An 18,047-nucleotide genomic window follows, 5' to 3' on the forward strand; every position below is an offset into this window, starting at 1 on the left:
TTTGACCCACTTTTCTGGAGACTGAAGGGGTGGAGACAAGAAAGGGAGTTCCATGGGCTGAATGAATGCAGTCCTGCTGGAGGATCAGGTTCTGTTCTCTCTTCTTTGATCCCATTACAAGTCCTAGACCACAGCCCACTTTCATCACTCCAAATGTGTATCCCATTCTGTGGGCATCTGATTAATACTCAATTTAACATAGAGTCCTGGAACATTCTAAGCTCTGGAAGTACTAAAGTCCCACCAAGCTATGTACGAGCTTCTATTGGGGTTTTTCCACGAGTTGACCCAGGGCTGCCTTCTCACCCCATTAATCTACAGATTGCCAAATTGAAAGTTTTAATGAAGTTCTCATAATGTAATAATCTCATCTCGTACCGCGATTTCTGAGAAGTAGGGTTGGGGGCAGGATTAAGAGACGTGCCAGGCTAACACCTGAATGTACTTTTTCTTTCTCTGACTGCTATTTTTCAGAACATTTGGGTTAAGGTTGTTCCCCCTTTCAATGTCTGGTTGCTGCCGATAATTTTTTGGCAGTTTTGTTTTGCCATTCTTTCTGTTGTTTGTTTTATTAAAGAATGGAAGGTGGAAGAATCTGTGAGTCTGTAACTCCATTACCTTTTAATGAAATTCTCATCTAATTTTATAACTAGGAAAACGAATGTTTTTTAAGTACTTCTAACATTTAGCAAAATCTCAAAGATTTTCCTGCTTTAATTCTCTGAGTGTTGCTTCATTAGAAAATGCCTAGGGTCACATTTTGATATTTTTTTTTTTTAACTATTCTAAGCTATCTTTTTGGCTTGATCTAAGATGTTGTTTACTGCTAAATTCTGCTTTGAGTATTTTAGCCCTCATTATTTTTCTCTGGCATAAGCAAAGGTGATTATTCAAAGTAACCGAGAAGAAGAGTAACTCAACTCTTCTTTTCCACCTTTTCTTTTTTGTATGCTACAAGAATCATATGTGGATATTGTCCTGAAAGTTCCAGTCTACAGGATCCATTTTTGTTTGTTTATAATAATTTGAAATTATCATATAATTTTTTATAGGAACGAAAATTGAAAGAACCTGAAGTTAACACAACTCTTCAGATACGTTTCTTTGGAAAAAGAGGAGAAAAAAAACTTCATTATAAAGAGTTTCGGAGGTAAATGCAATATTTATATTCATTTAGGGAAATATTATAGGTAAGAAGTGAAAAAGCAACTGAATATATTCATTTCCCAGAACTACAGACCATATAACTACTGTTTGTGGGTCTATATAGTATTTGTCTCTGAAAACTAAACCTATAAATATAAAGTCACTATCTTAATTACCTAGTGCTGCCATAACAAAAATACCACAAGTGGGTGGCTTAAAAAACAGGAATTTATTGTCTCACAGTTTTGGAGGTTAGAAGTCCAAATCAGGGCATTGGCTGTAGAGGAGGGCCTTTTTTGCTGGTAGCCCTGAGAGTACCTTGGTGTACCTTGGCAACTGTTTTCCCCATGTGTGTATCTGTGTCTGTTAAGCTCTTTTTATAACTCAGAAATGATTAGGTTTAGAACTCACCCTACTCTGGTATGGCCTCATTAATATAACAAAAGAAAAACCCTCTTTCCAAACAGGGTCACATGCACAGGGGTCAGGACTATACTACATATTTTGGAGGACAAAATTCAATCACAATAGTTACTGTGTTCAAAATATATCTAACCTGTTATGAAAAGTAATATCTTTTATAGACTATAATAATTCTCTTTAGCAATTTAATACTAGCAGCTAATAGGGAAATGTTCTTGTATCAGTTCTTAATGCAGAACAAACCAGCCCAACTTAACTGGTCTTAACTAAACAGTGACCATTTATTATTTCCATGAGTCTTTGGGTCATTGGGCAGTTCTGCTGATCTGAGCCAAGACTGACTGATCTTGACGGGATTCATTCATGTATCTGCAGTCAGCCGATGGGTTGACTGGCAGCTGACTGTCCTAAGATGGCCTCACTTGGGACAACTCAGCTCTGCTCCATGTGGTCTCTGATCTGCTAGCACAGTGGTTGGCAGACTTCTGTAAAGGGGCAGATACTAAAGACAGTCTGTCACAACTACTCAGTTCTACCACGTTAGCGTGAAAGCAGCCATAAACAGTATGTTAACAAATGGGATGTCCATATTCCAGTAAAACTTTACAAAACAGGCAATAGGCAGGATTTCTTCTGTGAGCCATAGTTTGCTGACCTCTGCTGTAGCAGGCAAACCCAGACTTTTCTCTGTCAGGGTTCTAACGAAGAAAGTAGAAATACATACATTTGCTTTTTAAACCTCTGCCTGCGGCAAGTTTGCTACTGTTCCATTGGCCAGAGCAAGTCACATGGCCCAGCTGCAAGTCAGAGTGGGAGGGAACTCCAGAGTTAGAGGGCAGAAGGCATGGATATAGAAAGGCCATTTATTGAGGCCATGAATGCAATCACTCTACCACACTCATATTTTTTATGTGTGTGTATATTTAAGTAGATAATATCAGTACTTAAGAGGAAGCCAGAATTAGCAGAGCTCCCAGCTAAAGCAATTTCCTGCATGACACTATGGAAAGAAATGGGCACTAGAGCCAGAAAGAGTAGAGTACAAATCCTGTCCCACCAGTCACTAATGGTAACTTTGTACAACTTATTTAACCTCCTGAGTTCATTTCTTCATCTGTAAAATGGAAATAATAATAATACTTATATGATTATTATAAACATTAAAATGTAATGTCCTGCTTACCTTTTTTCCAATAAGAATAAACCAGTTGCTGTTGAATCAGTTGTGACTCTTGGTGACCCAACGTGTGTCACAGTAGAACTGTGCTCCATACGGTTTTCAATGGCTGATTTTTCAGAAGTTGATCACCAGGCCTTTCTTCCAAGGTACCTCTGGGTAGACTCAAACTTCCAACCTTTCAGTTAGCAGCCATTTCAGCACGTTAACCATTTTTACCATCCAGAGACTCTCCAATAAGCATGTTGTTGTTGTGTGCCATCAAGTCGATTCCTACTCATAACAACCTTTATATGACAGAGTAGAACTGCCCTATAGGGTTTCCCAGGCTATAAACTTTACAGGAGCAGATCACCAGATCTTTTCTCCCTCAGAGCCCCTGGTAGGTTCAAACCACCGACCTTTCAGTTAGCAGCCAAGCACTTAACCACTGTGCCACCAGGGCACCTTCCCAATAAGAATAACTCTATGCAAAACAAATTGATCTTCCTCCCTGTGCCTCTACACTAACCAAAGTCTTTTTAAAGAAAACAAATTAGAAAGCAGTACAGAATGATGGCAAAAACACTGATTTGGAAGACAGGAGACCTGCATCCTGTTCCGCTCAGTACAGTTTAATAAAGAATTTTTGAGTGCTTACTGTGTGCTGCTGTGTGCCAGACCCTGTCTCAAACACTAGAGATAGTCCCTCATGGGGACTGTCTTGTTGGTGAGGGAAACATGCAAAAAAGCATTTAAATACAATGTACGTTCAATATTCTTTGCCAACACCATAATTAAAAGGTGTCAGTTCTTCTTCGGTCTTCCTTATCCATTGTCCAGCTTTTGCATGCATGTGATGCAACTGAAAATACCATGGCTTGGGTCAGGTGCACCTTAGTCCTTTGTTTGGAATGTGTAGGATTTAAGCAACTCAGTTTTCAGAAGATAACATTAGAAAAACCATGATTCATTTTGAACAACTAAGAAAAAATTACAAACATACAGTAGTTGCAGTTGGAGGACTGATATTTAACTCGATGTTATGTTGTATTGTGTTGTACTGTAATGCTGTTTTCCTAGAAATACAAATTTAGGGTCATAAATATCTACAGTGAAATCCTAGTGATTTTTGGCCAAAGTTAAAAAATACAATAGTCTCCTCTTATCTGCAGGGGATATGTTCCAAGACCCCCAGTGGCTGCCTGAAATCGTGATAGTACCGAACCCTACAGAAAAAACAAAACAAACCTGTTGCCATCGAGTCAGTTCCAGCTCACTATACTGTGCTATACATATATACATATCTATGATAAAATTTAATTTATAAATTAGGAACAGTAAGAAATTAACAAAAATAGCTAATAATAAAATAGAAGCACTTTACAGCTTCTCTTTGGCATATCTGAATTGCCAGCATCACTACTCTTGTGCTTTGGGGCCATTATTAAGTAAAGTAAGGGTTGCTTGAACACAAGCACTGTGGACGGTGGTTGACAGCAGATAACTGAAACTGGAAAGCAAAACCTCAAATAAGGGGTAACTGCTGTACATTGGTGAGATAAGGGATGGAAATCAGTCTGAAGGTAAGCATAGATTTTCTTTAGCACACAAAATATTTTCCTTTCCAGTTTATATTGTATTATACAGGACCCTGAATAAATAGAATAGATAGATAATTAAGGGAAGATCAACAGTTTCGGGAAATTGTGCATCTTTAAGAAAATGTCATTGTAATACTAGGTCAGTCTGGTATTTCTAGAGACTTGTTCTCCATCTAATTAAATATCATCTAGTTCGTATTTTGAAATTCATTTTTTTCTTTAGTCACATTTTTCTTTGGTGTATAAATAAATTCTTTAATGAGGTAGATTGTTTATAATAAAGGCTAGACTGTAGAGCATTTTAATATGTCTTCCTATCTTTTTTAGTGTTGTATAATCTAATTTTTATTACATTAAGGGGAAAATTGTGATAAATATGGGCATATAAAGGCTCTTCTTTGGCTCCTCCTTGATATGGGGTTTTTATTTATAATTAAGCCCTTTTAGTTCTTTAGTTGCATGTATTTCTTAGTGATCAGTATTATTCTATGTTGAATTAAATAGCCATACTGCTGTTAGGAGCCGTTGAGTAAGTTCCAACTAATAGCTACCCTATGTACAACAGAACAAAACACTACCCAGTCCCATGTCATCCTCACAATCGTTGTTATGCTTGAGCCCATTGTCCAGCCTTTACATGCACTTGAGGAGATTGAAAACACCATGGCTTGGGTCAGGCACACCTTAGTCCTTAAAGTGACATCTTTGCTTTTTTAACACCTTAAGGAGGTCTCTTGCCGCAGATTTTCCCAATGTAATGCGGTGTTTGATTTCTTCACTGCTGCTTCCATGGGTGTTGATTGTGGATCCAAGTAAAATGACATCCTTGACAACTTCAGTCTTTTCTCCGTTTATCATGACATTGCTTATTGGTCCAGTTGTGAGAATTTTTGTTTTCTTTATGTTGAGGTGTAATCCATACTGAAGGCTGTGGTCTTTGATCTTCATCAGTAAGTGCTTCAAGTCCTCTTCACTTTCACCAAGCATATCGCAGCCTGTTAATGAGCCTGCCTCCAATCCTGATGCCACATTCTTCTTCATATAGCCCAGCTTCTCAGATTATTTGCTCAGCATATAGACTGAATAAGTATGGTGAAAGGTTACAACCCTGATGCACACCTTTCTTGACTAAACCACACAGTATCCCCTTGTTCAGTTCAAATGACTGCCTCTTGGTATGTATAGGTTCTGCATTAGCACAATTAAGTGTTCTGGAATTCCCCTTCTTCTCAATGTTATCGATAATTTGTTATGATCCACACAGTCAAATGCCTTTGCATAGTCAATAAAACATAGGTAAACATCTTTCTGGTATTTTCTGCTTTCAGCCAGGATCCATCAGACATCAGCATGGATATCCCTTGTTCCACGTCCTTTTCTGAATCTAGCTTGAATTTGTGGTAGTTCCCTGTCAGTATATTGCTACAACCGCTTTTGAATGATCTTCAGCAAAATTTTACTTGTGTGTGATATTAATGATATTGTTTGATAATTTCCACATTTGGTTGGAGCACCTTTCTTTGGAATGGATACAAACATGGATCTCTTCCAGTCGGTTGGCCAGGTAGCTGTCTTCCAGATTTCTTGGTGTAGATGAATGAGTGCTTCCAGCGTTGCATCCGTTTGTTGAAACATCTCAATTGGTGTTCCATCAATTCCTGGAGCCTTGTTTTTTGCCAATGCCTTCAGTGCAGTTTGGACCTCTTCCTTCAGTACCATCGGTTCTTGATCGTATGCTACCTCCTGAAATGGTTGAACATCAACTTATTCTTTTTGGTGCAGTGACTTTGTGTATTCCTTCCTTCTTCTTTTGATGCTTCCTGCATCGTTCAATATTTTCCCTGTAGAATCCTTCTATATTGCAACTCAAGGCTTGAATTTTTTCCTTCAGTTCTTTCAGCTTGAGAAATGCCAAACGTGTTCTTCCCTTTTGGTTTTCTATCTCCAGGTCTTGCACATTTCATTATAATACTTTGTCTTCTCAAGCTGCTCTTTGAAATTTTCTGTTCAGCTCTTTTACTTCTTTTACAAGTAGCCATACTAGTACTACAAAATTAGCTTTCCAAAGAAGTCCTCATTATCCATTTTCAGTTCACTCCCGTGTACCACTTTCCTCAGAAATTCAGTTTCCCTTTTTAGTACTGATTATAAATTCAAATCTCTAGAAAAGATTGCCTAGATGACATAATTAGCACATTAAAAATCTTTCAAATATTTTGTGACATCCAGAGATTATGTCTAACATATTACTTGGCTTCAGAGCAAGCCAGAGTTCTACAAAGTAATAGCAATGTTCTGTCTTCCAAAGGACTTACCCAGAAGAAGTGAAGGCAGGAACCCAAACAGAACCCTGTACACCAATGGTCATCACAACACTTTTCACAGTAGCCAAAAGGTGGAAATGACGCAAATGTACATCAACAGATGAATAGATATACAAAATGTGGTGTATGCACACAATGAAATATACTCAGCCATAAAGAGAAATGAGGTTCTGATACATGCCACAACATGGATGAACCTTGAAAATATCATGCTGAGCAAAACAAGTCAGTTGCAAAAGGACAGATACTGTATGATACCACTTATATGAAATAAGCAAATACATAGAAACCAAAGATTACAATGGTTACCAAGGGTGGGAAGGAGGGAGAATGGGGGAGTTTTTGTTTGGGGGACACTGAGTTTATGTTAGTGGCGGTGGAATGTTTCAGATGAGGATAGTGATAATGGTTGCACAACATGAAAAATATCAATGTCATTTAGTTGTACATGTGGTATTTATTGTGTTGGCAGATGTTTTGGTGTGTATGTTTTCACCACAGTATAAATGAAGAACCTGAACTGATTGTATAGAATAAGCCTATCTAATTTCCTAGGCAGTTTTATTAGCCTAATTTACAGGCAATACAGGATCACCAACACAATAGACTTTAAGATAGCCCAGCCTGCTAACACTGAATTAATTCTTGATTTCCTAAAACTCTTCTAATCTGGATCAGAGAATTAACAATGCAGCTTATTCGAGTTGCTTCTACAGGAGGGACCAGAGTAGATCGTGAAAGAAAAAAAAATGTTCTCAGGATGAACCAGAATGTAATTTGAGACAGGGCGACATAGCTCTGTATGATGGGAAATAAATGCCAAAAGAGCTTGATTTTATGAGCTACGTCAGTTTGAGCAATATCATCAGACAGGATGTGATGTTAAGAAAAAGAAAATCTTGGGCCCTGCAAGTAGTTTATAATAAAGTCACAGAGCAAAGCGTCCTCTTGGAAAGAAAAGGGCTGATAATTCCAAATAGGTGGGTTTGTTGTCATATTCATGTTGGAGGCAACATTAAAAGCAGCAACTCTGACATATTTTTTAGAGTTTATATTCTGCTCTGCTTGCTACTGCTTTCTTTTGGTAGAGTTAATACATACCAGGACAGCACTGCATCACTACTGATTTTCTTTTTTGTAAGCTGCAGTGTTACTATTAACTATAGACGGGATGCATAGACTTAGAGAGCACCTTAGTGGTATAATTTTCTTAAATGAATAATGAAAGTAAAATCAAATTATAAAATAATTATAAATATTCTAATGGATTTACAGTATTAAGGTTAAATGCCATTATGTCACGTATATCAATTTTGTATTTTGACATTTAGATTTATGGAAAATCTACAAACAGAAGTCCAAGAAATGGAATTCCTTCAATTTTCTAGAGGTTTAAGCTTCATGAGAAAAGAAGACTTTGCAGAATGGCTCCTTTTTTTCACTAACACTGGAAATAAAGACATTTATTGGAAAAATGTGAGAGAGAAGTTATCAGCAGGAGAGGTTAGTATACCCTTTTATTATGCATATGATAATGATAAGCTAGACACATTTATATAATTAAAGTAACTTGCAAATTAACAAAGACTGTGCTACCTGGTTTTTTTTGGTATGCTAGTCTGTATTCGTTATTTAAGTATAAAATCAAGTTGAGGAGCATTCTCCACATACTGTTTTCCTACAAATGAACTATTGCCTAAGATAGAATCAGTATAGCAACCACTCTTTGCAATTCCAGTAGAGTCAGAAGTAAGATAAGAATGTCCACTATCACCACTATTGTTTAATACTGTTCTGGAAATCTTAGCCAATGCAGGTTAGTAAGATAAACCCATAGCCGTTGAGTTGATTCCGACTCATAGTGACCATGTAGGACAGAGTAGAACTGCCCCATACGGTTTCCAAGAAGCACCTAGTGGATTCAAACTGCCAACCTTTTGGTTAGCACCCAAGCTCTTAACCACTACGCCACCAGGGCTCCAAATAAGATAAAAGATTATGAAAATTTGAAAGGAAGAATAACTGTCCTATGTGCGAATTTCAAGTTAAAAAAGTAATGGCACATGCATGCGCGTGTGTGTGTGAGATAAAAGAATGACCACCAAAATATTAATAATGATTAATGTACAGTGGTGATATTTGAAGTGATTTTCACTTTCCTTATACCTTTATGTATTGCTCCAAAAAATTTTTTTGCAATGGGCATGTATTATTTATATCATTCTTTTTAAAAAGCTATTTCCATTGTGAGGAAAAAGATAGTAAAACATCAGGGAAGATCTCATTTATAATTGCAATAGAAATATATAACAATTAGAAATTTAAGAAGGAAGAGAAAAAATAAATATAAGAAGAAATATATAAAAACTTTAAAATTCTGATGAATATAAAAAAACTTATCTAATTATAGACACATTGGAAGACACATGGATAGGAAGTATTAGTATTATAAATATATGTTTATATGTTTATATTTTTTTATAAGTATAGCATTTCTTCTTTAAATTAGTCAATAAATGTAATGGTTATAGTAGTCAGAACAGTCTAGGTTTACTGCAGTTATATATTAACTCTGAAATCCTCATGACTTAACACAACAAAGATTTATTTCTTAATCGTGTTATGTGTCCACTGTGGGCTAGTAGGAGGCTCTGTGAGACTCTCTGAGGCTCTGCCATCTTGTAACTTCACCATCTGGCAGAAGCACCATCCTCAGTTGCTGTGGCAGGAAAAGAAATGCGCAAGTCGTATTCCAACAATTAAATGTTTTGGCCTGGAAATATCACGTGACACTTGGCCATTGGCCAGACTAGTCACATAACCCCACTTAACTGCAAGGAAACTAAGAAGTGTAGTCTTTCATATGTGCAGGGATCAGAAGAGAACCAGATACTGGTGAACAGTAATAGACTTCAATAAAAACACCACTGGATTCTTGAGAAGGGAGCTAGAAAAACCATACAAAATCTTTATGCAAAGAATGCCCTGATATTAAAATATTTTCAAACCTTGGTAGTTAAGAGTTTGTTACTAACAGTGAATTTGACAGATTAATTGAGCAGAATAGAGCCCAGAAAAAAACACAAATATACATGGGAATTTAGTATATGGAGTCATATTTCAAATTAGTTGGGTAAAAGAATTGTGAATAAATGGCATTAATATAATTGGTTGGTCATTTGAGGACGTAAATGAAGGCAAATTCCTACCTCGCTCATTACTCTCAAATAAATTCCAGGTGGATCAAAGATTTAAATGTTAATAAGAAAAATAAAACTAGAAAATATGGAAACCGTTTATCATCTTAAAGTGGAGTAGGTATATATCTTTCTAAGCAAAACCCAGAAGCTTTTGAGGAAAAATTCATAAAATTTACTATCTAAATTTTAAAATTCTGTTGCCTCCCCCACCCTCAAACAAATTATAATCAAATTCAAAGGAAAAAAATTAACAAACTAGGGCGGGAAATATTGGCATCACATGTAATAGAACAATTTCCTTAATTTATAATGAGTTATTTAAAAATCAGTAAGTACAAAAAACAAAGTGTCTAACATCTTGCCCTATTTAATACATAATAGAATCTGTAAGTGTTAATAACTGTAGTGTCTGAGATTTGACTCTACTTACAAGTTAGCCTGCCAGAGTTTCATGAATGCTGACAGAAGATACAAGACTATTGGTTCAAAAACAAAAAACTTTATTGTACATAGCTTAGCAACAGCATGAGCATCATGTTTGTTTCCATTCTCCTTTGCTTCCCATGTACCGTGGGGATGTTGCTGATGATCCCAGGAGAATGCTGCACGCCCAGTGGATTTGTATCCCAGCTGAGGAGACCTGATCTTAGGGAACACGAATCTTTTCTAATGGGCAGTAAGCAAACCTTCCTGACTTTGCTGCAGGGAGAGGCATTATTGCCACACTGGACAGTAAGCAAAGCTGTCCTCTTCTGTTCTAGAGGGAGACACTATCTATAGTCAAGGTTGTTCACTATACAAACATCCTGGAAAAGATAGTCTGGAACAAAAAAGCAGTTAGTGCCTCTGTTTACAAGATGTGTAGAAATGCAAGAGATCCATGGAGAATTGTCTTCCAGCAATAAAAAGATCCTAACAACCTATTAGAAATCTGGGCAAAGGATGTGAAGAGAACACAAGAAGAGAAAGCCACAATTGACAAACATGTGAAAAGTATTTAACTTAATTCACAAAGACACACAAATTTAAACACTAATGAGAGACTACTTTTCTCACCAGTCAGAAAAGCAAAAATTAAGAAGGCTGCCCCAGTGCCTTTTTGAGATAATAATAGAGAAAATCAGGCACTCTCTTACTTGTACTGATAAGATATACAGTTAACAGAATAAAGCAATGTCTGAAGAAGGTGATGCTCCCACTGTGTAGAACAAGGATATATATATATGCATGTATGTGTGCTTTTGTATGAGTAGGATATTTCTGGAAGGATACTTAAGCACTTGGTAATAGTGCTTACCTCTGGGAAAGGGAACTGGGGTCTGAAGAGTGAGGTGAGGAAGACTTACTTTTCCTTGTTTATCCTTTGTATTGTTTGAGTTTTTTACCATGTGCATATATTACCTCTTCAAAACTTAAAAATTTTTTTAAATAAAAAATTCCATACATTCATAAAAACTGAACACAGTAAAACTTGAATGAGACCACACATACGCAGAGGTCATGATCCCAAAGGTCTCTACAAAGAGAAGTTTTGTTCACACAAGGAGGAGTTTACTTTCAGATTAGGGATTTCACACTTTTTTTAGTCTCTCAATGAAAAAACTAGGTTTTGTTTGTTTTTGTTTTTAAGCACATATGTTTTGAAGTCAGATAGACCAAGATTCAAATTCTTATTGTTGCACTTAGTAGACCTTGGGGAAGTTACTTATCCCCTTAGGGTTACTTACCTAAGGCTTGGAGAGACTGATCTTGCCCAAGATCATATGCATAGTAAATAGCAGAACTGGGATTTCAACATAGGTCCATCTAACTCCAATACCCGGTGCTTTTACTGGGTGCTATGTCCACTAATAAGATTAAGTAGAAGACAAGGAGGTGGACCACTAATGGGGCTACCCCACCTTTTATACTGCAGGACTCCAGGAGACACCAGTCACACTGGGTACAGACTGCCTGGCCATACTTAGTGTCCCTGCCAGTCACTCTCCTGTGGTTCCTCCTAATCTCTAATTCCATTACTATTCTGTCTTGAAGTTTTTAATAGACTTGCTCAGAAAGATCGACTCACACTTAAATTCATAAGGTTATTTATTCTCTTTACAAAATTGTAATAAAAATTCACTTTTGTCATTTTATTTTAGAGCATTAGTTTAGATGAGTTCAAATCATTTTGCCATTTTACGACCCACTTGGAAGACTTTGCTATTGCCATGCAAATGTTTAGTTTAGCTCATCGCCCTGTCAGACTGGGTAAGTTATACAAATCATTTAAGTTTTATCTTTTATGATAGTTTCACTCTATCCTTCAATTTGGTGATACTACTCAAAGAGCCAGTCATCAGGAAAATAATTGATTGGCCTTTTAATTCAATGTGGTTCTTCTGGATTTATAACACTAGCATTCCCATTTAACAGTTTCTTCAGATGTTTTTACTTTCTCATTTTTCTCCTAAAAAGGAGAATGTATTTAAATATTTATGTTTAAAACACTGATTAAATTAAAATAATTTGCTTATCTTACAGTTACTCTCATGACATTTTTCAAACAAATTTATAATTCGGATATGTTCTTGATGGGTATATTTTTTTCAATTTACTTCCCAAATGCTAACAATTTAGGTTAGTTTTTACTTCCTAAATGATGAAAATTTAGATTAATTCTACTTGGACTAGCTCACATGGTTGATGAGTTGTTTTGTGTTTTCTTTTTTAGCGGAGTTTAGGAGGGCTGTGAAAGTAGCAACAGGACAGGAGCTCTCTGACAATATCTTGGACAGTGTCTTCAAGATCTTTGATGTGGATGGTGATGAATGTCTTAGTCATGGAGAGTTTCTTGGGGTGTTAAAAAACAGGATGCATCGAGGTTTATGGGTAACACATTTTAAATAACTACATGTTTATGTGTAATTAAAAGGTCCCTGAGTGGCACAAACAGTTTGCACTCAGCTACTAACTTACAGGTACCATGGAAGAAAGTCCTGGTGATCTGCTTCCATAAGATTATAGCTAAGAAAACCCTATGAAGTGGTTCTACTGTGTTACACATGAGGTCGCCATGAGTCAGAATCAACGGCAATGGGTTTGGGTTTTTTTTGTTTTTAAATGAGTAGTATTAAACCTAGCATCTGGGCAAATGCATAGGTCCCTGGATGGCATAAATGGTTTGCTTTCAGCTACTAACCAAAAAAATTGGTCATTCAGATCCACCCAGTGGCACCGTGGAAGACAGGCCTGGCTGTCTGCTTCTGTAAGATTACAACCAAGAAAACCCTGTGGAGCACAGTTCTACTCTGAAGCACATGGGGTCATTTTTAATCTGAAACTAATCTGAAATCACCTATTCAGAAATCACAGCCTAGAATTTGACTTTGGGCTCTGGAGTCAGAAAGACCTAGCTTCATATCCTAGCTCTACCACTTATTAACTGCTGAATCATGCAAAGCTATTTAATTTTCTGAGCCTCAGATTCCTCATCCATAAAATGAGGGAACTAGTAGAATCTACCAAAAAGAATTGTGAGATTTAAATTTAAATTACTTAGTATTGTGGGTGAGACACATTGGACACTAAGTAAATGTTAGCTATTATCATTATTCACTCAAATTCACATGTTGATCTGCAACTGTGGTAGAGATCAAACTCAGAATTTTGTTGAGATTAGAATTTACTGGAAGCACTCTAGTAAAAGCAGCCTGCAGGGGAAAACTAGATCCAAAGAGAATCTACATGTAGGTAGGTAGTTAGGCTGGAGATAAGGGAGAGGAAAGGAGAGAGGGAATGAATGAGACAGAGATAGATGATGGTGGGTTCATGAAGACAGGGCTATTTATTTACGACTTAGAATAAATTCAATTTCCTGCTGCAAATATAATTTCAAGCAAAATGAATTATGTTTTCCATTAGCAAACATGTTTTACAAGCTCTGTGGTCATCTAGCACCAGATGGTTACTGGTCATATTCCTAGAAATTAGACCAAACTTTGCAGTTTACATTTTAATATACCTGGAAGCCTCTCTGCCCTTTGTCAATAAACATTAAAGAGAAGAGCTATAAATCAGTGATAGGAAAAAGAGCATGTATAATCTAAGAAAGACCTTTGTTTCCATTTGGCTCTGCTCCTGTAGTTTAACCTTCTACTTTTTCACTTCGTTGAGAAGGGTAATAACCACACAAAACTTTTAATTCACAAAAAACTTATGTGAATTAAATTCTTTATGAGGCTTCTTGTCAAATATTTTGTGACCTATAGTTTCTTTTTAATTTTAACCAAGGTTAAATTGAAGTTTTAGGGTTATAACTATTATTCCACATAGCTAAATAAAGGTCACCAGAAAAGGAAAACATTATAAAATAATTACATTTTAAAACCATTATATGAAAGAAGATTGCCCAAAGTTTTCATTATCTTCTTAGGGAAGGAACGCCACTAATTTATACGTGGTCAGCCCCATTCCTTAGTTTTCCTAAGGACATTCTTACCTCACACTCACTTTTTTTCTTCTGTCTTTATTTTAACAGTCTGTTGAGGTCATCTTCTACCATACTCTACCTCAGACACTTTTTGGAGGAGTGGGGGAAGTAAACAATAACATAAAGTACACATTAAATGATGTTTAATCGTGAAGAGAATGACCTCTTAACTTTTACTTTTGGCTAACAGGTACCACAACAACTAAGTGTACAAGAATACTGGAAGTGTGTGAAAAAAGAAAGCATTAAAGGAGTAAAAGAAGTCTGGAAACAAGCTGGAAAAAGTCATTTTTAAAAAAGATTTAAGTTGGGAATTCTATTACTCCAAATGTTAGAATTTGGATTTTTTTTTTTTTTTAAGTGCTAAGTGTTTATCTTCAGTCTTCATTGATTTTCCTTGTAATATAAAGATGCCTTGTACTTGCTTTCTGAATCAATAATTTCTTGATATTAATAAGGTTTTATTACAGAACTTATTGAAAAGAACAAGTATTCTTTTACGAAAACAGACATTAGATTCTGTCAGAGGGTCTAAGATTGAAGTAATGTTTTGTATTTTAATAAGCTAGAAAACCTAATTATTCATTGATTTCTTAAAATAGCATGATATGGTCTCTGGAGGGGTAAACAAATACAGAAAAGAAGTACTTGGTACATAAGGCCAGTATCAATTCTGGAAGTCCCAATGTTCCTAATCTTGCAAATTAAGTTAAAAACTCATTTCAGATTTTCTAATCTGTCTCTTATATCTCTTACAAATGTATATTTTATTTCAGTAACCTGAAATGTGTATTAGTTGTCTTAAAAATAACATGTAAATTTTAATATTCTATCTGGAAACAGAATAAAGGATTTACATAGATACAAAAATTACTGATGTGCTTTTTATTTTACATGTGTTTTTTAAAACTTCATTTTTTAAAAAAAGTTAAATACACTCACCCCTTGTGAACTTCGTTAGTTTTTGTTCTTAAAAGCTAATGTGGTGGCAAAATCTTGCTCACAAGATCACAGTCTCCTGGTACTAGGTTGTGGGAAAATGTTTAAAAGGGCTCTAGAAAATCATTGGCACTAAAGTAGATATAACATAGTATTAAAAACAGCATGTATGGAATTGCATGATAAACAAAAATTCTTTAAAAACATGCCTCTCAAAAAAGAAAATTTCAAGTATTTAAAATGTGTTCTACTCCCTGGCTTAATGGCTGATTCCTGATTCCAGGGCTGGGACAGAGAAAGTATAAGATGAGCCTGGAACATCTTGTGCCTAAAAGTGAGGAAGTGCTCAAAATATAATGAGGACATTACAGAAGGACAGGAACCAGCTTGAAGGGGCTCCCCCTGGCCAAATCTGGAACAATTTGAGTATCAACATAAGTAGTGTCAGTAATGGATTACAGCCTATTTAATAATAGAAAGGTGATCCAACAGAATGCAGAAATTATCAAACAGTATCATTAATATCACACACAAGTAAAATTTTGCTGAGGATAATTCAAAAATGGTTGCAGCAGTACATCAACAGGGAACTGCAAGAAATTCAAGCCAGATTCAGAATAGGACATGGAAGTAAGGGATATCATTGCTGACGTCAGATGGATCTTGGCTGAAAACAGAAGAACAGAAAGATGTTTACCTGTGTTTATTGACTATGCAAAGGCATTTGATTCTGGATCATAACAAATATGGATGACATTGCAAAGAATGGGAATTCTAGAACACCTAATTGTGCTCATGTGGAACCTGTACATAGAATAGACCAAGAGGCACCAACTGCTCTGAGAGGATTCACAATAGAGGATCTGGACAGAGCTGGAGAAAAATGTAGAACAAAATTCAAACTCATAAAAAAAGACCAGAGTTGCTGGTGTGACAGAGACTGGAGAAATTCTGAGAGTATGGCCCCCAGACACCCTTTTAACTCAGTACTGAAGTCACTCCTGAGGTTCACTCTTCAGCCAAAGATTAGGCCCATAAAACAATAATACACGTAGCTCAAACGTATATGAGACTAAATGGGCACACCACCCCAGGGACAACGACCAACCAATGTCACAAAACAGTAAGTGTATTAATTGCTTAATGAGAAACTAATTTGCTCTCTAAACCTTCATCTAAAGCACAATTTAAAAAAAAAATTTTTTTTAAACATAAGATAGCAAATACCATTTATGTAAATAAAAAACATGTCTATACAAACAAACTATATGGTGAGGGGAGGGAAAGGCATGGGGAACAGGAATGAAGGGAAAAGCAAATAACAATGACGGGCATTGCTTAGACCAATGATGACAGACAGCCTCAAACAGAGTATGGTTAACTCATTTCTATGCACCTGAGGTCTGATATGAACAAAACAATAACAATATAAAGGATCTGAACTGAGGGATGTAGCATCACCTAAAAGAATGGCTTCAGTCGTAATTTAATAGAATATATTAACCGATCTGTCTTAGTTTCTAATGCTGCTGTAACAAATACTACAAGTGGGTAGCTTTAAAGAACAGAAATTTATTTTCTCACAGTTGACCCACTGCCATCGAGTCAATTCTGACTCAGCGATCCCATAGGGTTTCCAAGGCTGTAAATCTCTACGGAAGCAGACTGCCATATCTTTCTCCCTTGGAGCTGCTGGTGGTTGAACCGCCAACCTTTCGCGTTAGCCACTGAGCCACCAGGGCTAGAAGTCTGAATTCAGGGCACTAGCTGCAGCCACTGTGTCAATCCACCTTTTTGAGTGTCTTCCTCTTTTTCCCTGACCCTCTACTTTACCAAGCATGATGTCCTTCTCCAAGGCCTGGTCCCTGCTGATAACACATTCAAAGTACGTGAGGCAAGTCTCACCATCCTTGCGTCTAAGGAGCATTCTGGCTGTACTTCTTCCAAGATAGATTTGTTCATTCTTCTAGCAGTCCATGGTTCATTAAATATTCTTCAATATTCAATATTCCATAATTCAAAGGCATCAATTCTTCAGTCTTCTTATTCATTGTCCAGCTTTCGCATGCCTATGAAGCAAATGAAAACACCATGGCTTGAGTCAGGCGCACCTTAGTCCGCAAAGTGACATCTTTGCTTTTTAACACTTTAAAGAGGTCTTTTGCAGCAGATTTGCCCAATGTAATACATTGATTTCTTGACTGCTGCTTCCATGGGTGTTGATTGTGGATCCAAGTAAAATGAAATCCTTGACAACTTCAATTTCTCCATTTATCATGATGTTTCGTGGTCTAGTTGTGAGGATTTTTGTTTTCTTTATGTTGAGGTGAAATCCATACTGAAGTCAGTGGTCTTTGATCTTCATCAGTAAGTGCTTCAAGTCCTCTTCACTTTCAGCAAAGAAGGTTGTTTTATCTACATATCATAGGTTGCTAATGGGTCTTTCTCCAATCCTGACGCTGCATTCTTCTGCACATAGTCTAGCTTCTTGGATTATTTAGTCAGTATACAGATTGAATAAATATGGTGAAAGGATACAACCCTGACGCACACCTTTCCTGACTTTAAACCACGCACTATCCCCTTGTTCTATTCTAACGACTGCCTTTTGGTTTGTGTACAGGTTCTGCATGAGCACAATTAAGTGTTCTGGAACTCCCATTCTTCACAATGTTACCCATAATTTGTTACGATCCACATAGTTGAATGCCTTTGCATAGTCAATAAAACACAGGTAAACATCTTTCTGGTATTCTCTGCTTTCAGCCAGGATCCATCTGACAT

At 36.5% G+C, this 18,047-nt stretch overlaps 1 protein-coding gene across 2 annotated transcripts in view; it reads left to right on the forward strand.

Moving 5' to 3' along the window:
• Positions 1-15,197, forward strand: part of MICU2 (mitochondrial calcium uptake 2) — a 199,437-nt gene extending 184,240 nt beyond the window's left edge. The window contains exons 8-12 of one of the 2 annotated variants that reach the window (XM_023742436.1): positions 1,053-1,150; positions 7,985-8,156; positions 11,995-12,103; positions 12,567-12,724; positions 14,515-15,197. In XM_023742436.1, the coding sequence (XP_023598204.1) occupies positions 1,053-1,150; positions 7,985-8,156; positions 11,995-12,103; positions 12,567-12,724; positions 14,515-14,619 (642 nt within the window). In that variant the 3' untranslated portion in view covers positions 14,620-15,197. The remainder of the gene's footprint in view (positions 1-1,052; positions 1,151-7,984; positions 8,157-11,994; positions 12,104-12,566; positions 12,725-14,514) is intronic. The other variant, XM_023742437.1, reaches the window with a different exon arrangement.
• The last annotated feature ends 2,850 nt before the right edge of the window (positions 15,198-18,047 follow it).

Source organism: Trichechus manatus, unplaced genomic scaffold (assembly GCF_000243295.1).
Source record: "Trichechus manatus latirostris isolate Lorelei unplaced genomic scaffold, TriManLat1.0 scaffold00210, whole genome shotgun sequence".
Taxonomy (NCBI): domain Eukaryota; kingdom Metazoa; phylum Chordata; class Mammalia; order Sirenia; family Trichechidae; genus Trichechus; species Trichechus manatus.